Source organism: Fukomys damarensis, unplaced genomic scaffold (assembly GCF_012274545.1).
Source record: "Fukomys damarensis isolate Sample0158 unplaced genomic scaffold, DMR_v1.0_HiC HiC_scaffold_23, whole genome shotgun sequence".
NCBI classification, from domain to species: Eukaryota; Metazoa; Chordata; class Mammalia; order Rodentia; family Bathyergidae; genus Fukomys; species Fukomys damarensis.
The window spans coordinates 65,061,318-65,065,589 of record NW_022900935.1 but is presented as its reverse complement, the minus strand read 5'-3'; the positions used below and the strand labels follow the sequence as shown (position 1 = coordinate 65,065,589).

Sequence of the window (4,272 nt, the reverse complement as noted above, 5' to 3'; positions counted from 1 at the left end):
CCCGGCTTGGCCCTACCTCCGGGGCCTTCGGGTCAGCCCGGCCCTGTCCCCGAGGCCCCCGGCCCCGGCCCAGAACTCGAGCCGGCCCTGTTCTAAAAGCTCCCAGCCCTGGTCCAGACCTCGGACCCGCTCAGTTCCCGAGATCTCCGACGCTTTCAGGCCCACCTTCCCCAGCTCCAGGAGACCGCTGGCCCGGCCTGCGGGGCGCGACGCTACTCCGAGCGGTTTAGGCCAGTGGAGACCAGGCGGGGGCGGGGTCCTGCTCGGACTGGGACGGCCTTCGGGACGCGGTTTATCGGATTCTAGGAGCTGCAGGCTTCTGCAGTCTGCACGGGGTCTTGTCTTTTCCTTTCTTTTCTTTGTACTTTTTTGAGATAGGGTCTTGCTCGGTAGCTCAGGCTGGCCTTAAACTTACTGTGTCGCAAACTCGTGCCGATCCTTCTGCCTGTTTCCCGAGTGCTTGGGGTTGCAGGGGTGCACCACCACTCCCGGCCTGCGCGGGGTCGTAAGCTTTCGGTTCTTTGGGTCGAGGAATCAGGGCGAATGCGCTGGTTGTCAGTTTAGCGTGGGTCCCGCCACTCTAACAAGCGGCGCTCTCCTGCTTGGTTGAGGGAAAGACCCCTCAGGCTTTCCTTTCGAGCATCTCAGTCCGGTGGGTTGCGTCCCGCACACCCCGTGCGCTGCTGCTCTGCCTGGTCAGGTGCTCCCCTCAGCTTCATCGCTAGGAAGAAAGGAGTGACCGGTGGCTCTTCAAGGGCAGATTCCCAAGAGCTTTTTACCTCTTGGTTTTGGACGTTTTGTTTTTGATTGGAAATCAACAGAAGATTTTAGAGGGAAACCAAGAACGCTACATGATCTCATATCTATTACAATTTATTTATTTTAATGTTGTTGAGACAAGGCTCTGCTATGTTGCCCAGGTTGGAAGTCCTGGGCTTAAGTGATCCTCCTGCCTCAGCACCTCAGGTTGCTGGGACTATATGTGTAAAGATAATCTTTTTGTTGTTGTTTTTGGTACCCGGGATTGAACTCGGGACCTTGCGTTTGTGAGGCAGGCACAGCGCCACTGAGCTAAATAAATCCCTGCTCCTGCGAAGATAATCTTAAATTAATTTTATTTTGCAGTGCTGGGGATCAACACATGAACAATTCTAGGTAGTGCATTGTTTGGCTGTCTCCCATTTGGCATATATGTATTTGGTTTTAAATGTGCTAAGTATTTCTGGGGTTTTAGAGAGTTACTTTGAATACAGTGAAAATCTGACTCCCGGGCCGGGAATTTAGCTCAGTGGCTCTGGAGCCTGCCTCGAAAGCACAAGGACCTGAGTTCAATCCCCGGTACAAAGAAAATCTGACACCCTCTCCCCACCCCTGTGTGCTGGTGATGCAGTAGAAAAGCTAAACTATGTCTTAAACCAAGGTGTAAGAGGCAGAATATGTGCACGTGTAAGACAGGTGTGGAAAGGTTTTTCTTCAGTTGGAGGAAGGCAAGACTGCTTTACAGAAGGGCCCCTGGGGAGGGACCTCTGGGTCCTGGAGTGGCGGGAAGGCCCATTGTGTGGCTCTCATGGGCCCTGGGAGGTTTGATTTGGCCCCCTGCAGGGACAGAGACAGAGTGCACTTCAGGAGCCGGATGTTGGACATTGGGTAGTTCAGAATCTGCCTGAACCTTTGGTTTTTTCATTAGAAGAGTAAGTTTTTAAAGTAGATTTGATAAAATCAGAACCTTTTGAGGAATGAACAGAGATACAATGATTCACTAAGAAATATGCTTTCAGGCCCTTATGGCTGTCCTCATGATAGCTAACCTTTCATCCTCCAGGGTGTACTTTTATCTTGCTTTTTACTTGCCCCATAGTTGCTCTGCAGAGCCAGCTTCTCCCACACTGTTTTGGGGGGTGGGGTGTCAGGAATTGAACTCAGGACCTTGTGCTTTGCTAGGCATGTGTCTCCCACACTTCACTTTTACTTTTTCAAATGGACTTCATCATCATTTAAAAGGGTTCTGGTAGGGCCAGGGATTTGGCTTAGCACTGTGGGGGGCGGTCACCTTGAGTTGGATGCCAGCCTGGGCTACATGATGAGTTCAAGGCCAGCCTTAACTCCACAGAGAGACCCTGTTTAAAAAAAAAAAAAAAAATCCAAGCCCAGGTAAATTACATTTCAGGGTGCAAGCATTAGATTGCACAGTATAGACTCTGGTTGCCTGGAGTAGTCGTCATGGATCTGTCTTGATCAGTGGTTTCATACATGAGTTGGACCAAAAATATAGGTATACCTTTTCCATTTGGAAAGAAGGCTGATGGGACAGAATAATCTGGTTTCACAACCAGAGAGGTAGATCAAAACCAGGACAATGGAATTTAAGAGGCTTTAACACTGGCTTTCAAACCAGTTGTGCTGGAACCAGGCTTTACAACATTTCATGTGAAGAAGAATTGAAGGGTTTGGTTTTTATCGGAGCCAAAGCTTCATTTGCACCAATAGTTGGACGTGGCTCCTAAAGGACGTCAGTGTGGTCTTGGTCATGCCTAAGGTGGCTAGAGTCCAGGTTGCAGGAAACAAAGCAACATAGTCTTTGAAACTTGACTGCCTATTATTTAGACCATGAACATCCTGGATGAGTGACTTGGAGATCATGACCATGACAGGAGTTTGAGGAATTTGAGAGATTCACTCTTTGTAGTAGACCATGCTGAGATAGAAAAGAGCAGTCCTTGCTTCCTTTCCTGGTCTCCGGAGTCTGGGACTTGCCCTCTGCCTCTGATAGCTCCTGCCCCCTTCCCTCACCTGCTGTACCCATACTGGCCAGTCTTGCTTGTGTTGTGCCTGCTTTCCCTCGCGTGTGGCTGTTGTTGACTGTTGCTGTGTGTGATTAGCACAGTTCCTGATGAGGCACACAAGAAGTGTGTTCCTGAAGCAGGGCCAGTGAGCGTGAGAGGCGAGTGTTCAAGGAATGCTCATCGGCAGGTGGCTTTTCGAGACAGCACGTGTGCTCCTTCCAGAATTCAGGGTTGAGGCCTAGATTGGTCCACAGGGATGCAGCCCCTGCAGCAGGGGAGCCAGTGTTCAGGACTCCAGAGGCTTCTGTGCATGCTCAGTGATGCAGGCCACGCGTCACTTGGTCACATCTCTGTGAGGAGCACAGACGTGGCTGGGCACGCATCGTGTGTCCGTGAGGTTTGGCAGTCTGTAGGTGCTGTACTCCATACCACTTGCCCTGCCCTCTGGGGCTAACCCATTTTTTTCTCTCTGCTTCAGGTTGCTTTGCATGTGGGATGGAAAACGGATTTCGAGTCTATAATACTGATCCACTCAAAGAAAAAGAGAAACAAGGTAAGGAAATGATGGGCATTTCCTAGCTTTTCCTCTTCCCAACCCTTATAGAGCCTAAACATTATTTTGCCTAGGGGAAAGATGGTGACATTGTGAGGGGATTGCTTTTTCCTAACTGTATATGGGGTTCTGGCCCTTTGTAGGCCCAGGCTGAGCTGTTGTCTTTATGTCCGTGCGCTCTTTGAGGCGGCTCTGTGCTGTGGAGCATAGTTGCTCTGACTGGTTGGTGAATAACCTGCTGGGCAAACCCCTCTTGTCTTTGGAGGAATAAGGTGTTTTTAAGGCATGCACTTCCTCTCTTTGCTTATTGGATGTGAAGCTGGAGAGAACTCGGTCAGTGAGTTTAATTTGAGCATATGGGTCTCTTAACTCTTAGTAAATGAACAATAGCATTATTGAAAGTATTATTTGAGCTGGGCATAGTGGTGCACACCTGTAACCCCAGCATTCTAGGAGGATGAGGCAGGAGGATCACAAGCCTGGGCAAACTTGGAGACTTGTTGAGACCTTATCTCAAAATAAAAAATAGAAAAAGGGCAGGAGCTGTGGGAAATCTCTGGGTAAAACAGAGTCATAGTGGTGCTTTTCCTGTTTATCAGGGAAAAGATTAATATTTACAGGTAGAATTTTTTATTTCAGGGCTGGGGATTTAGCTTAGTGGCATTGTGCCAACCTCGCAAGTGTGTGGGGGGGTGTTTCAATTCAATTTTTGTTTTCTGTATAGTTTTCTTAAATATTTAGAATCCCCTGGACCTTACCTTCTGGGAAAATCTAGCTCTGGTCATAAATGAAAAAAATCTCAGATTAAACTGTGAAAATTAGTGACATCCTTTTCTCCCTGAACTTGTGTTCTTTAAGTTTATACTTCCAGAACTGTTTTTCCTTTGTAAGAGGAAATCACTACTGGGGAATATCGTGGCACATGGTACTTTTTTT

The 4,272-nt window shown here is 48.5% G+C and overlaps 1 protein-coding gene across 1 annotated transcript in view; it reads left to right on the top strand.

Moving 5' to 3' along the window:
* The window catches only part of Wdr45b (WD repeat domain 45B), a 30,854-nt gene that overhangs the window by 347 nt on the left and 26,235 nt on the right, over positions 1 to 4,272 (top strand). Inside the window, exon 2 of the mRNA XM_010618693.3 lies at positions 3,262 to 3,336. Within this exon, the coding sequence (XP_010616995.1) occupies positions 3,262 to 3,336 (75 nt within the window). The remainder of the gene's footprint in view (positions 1 to 3,261; positions 3,337 to 4,272) is intronic.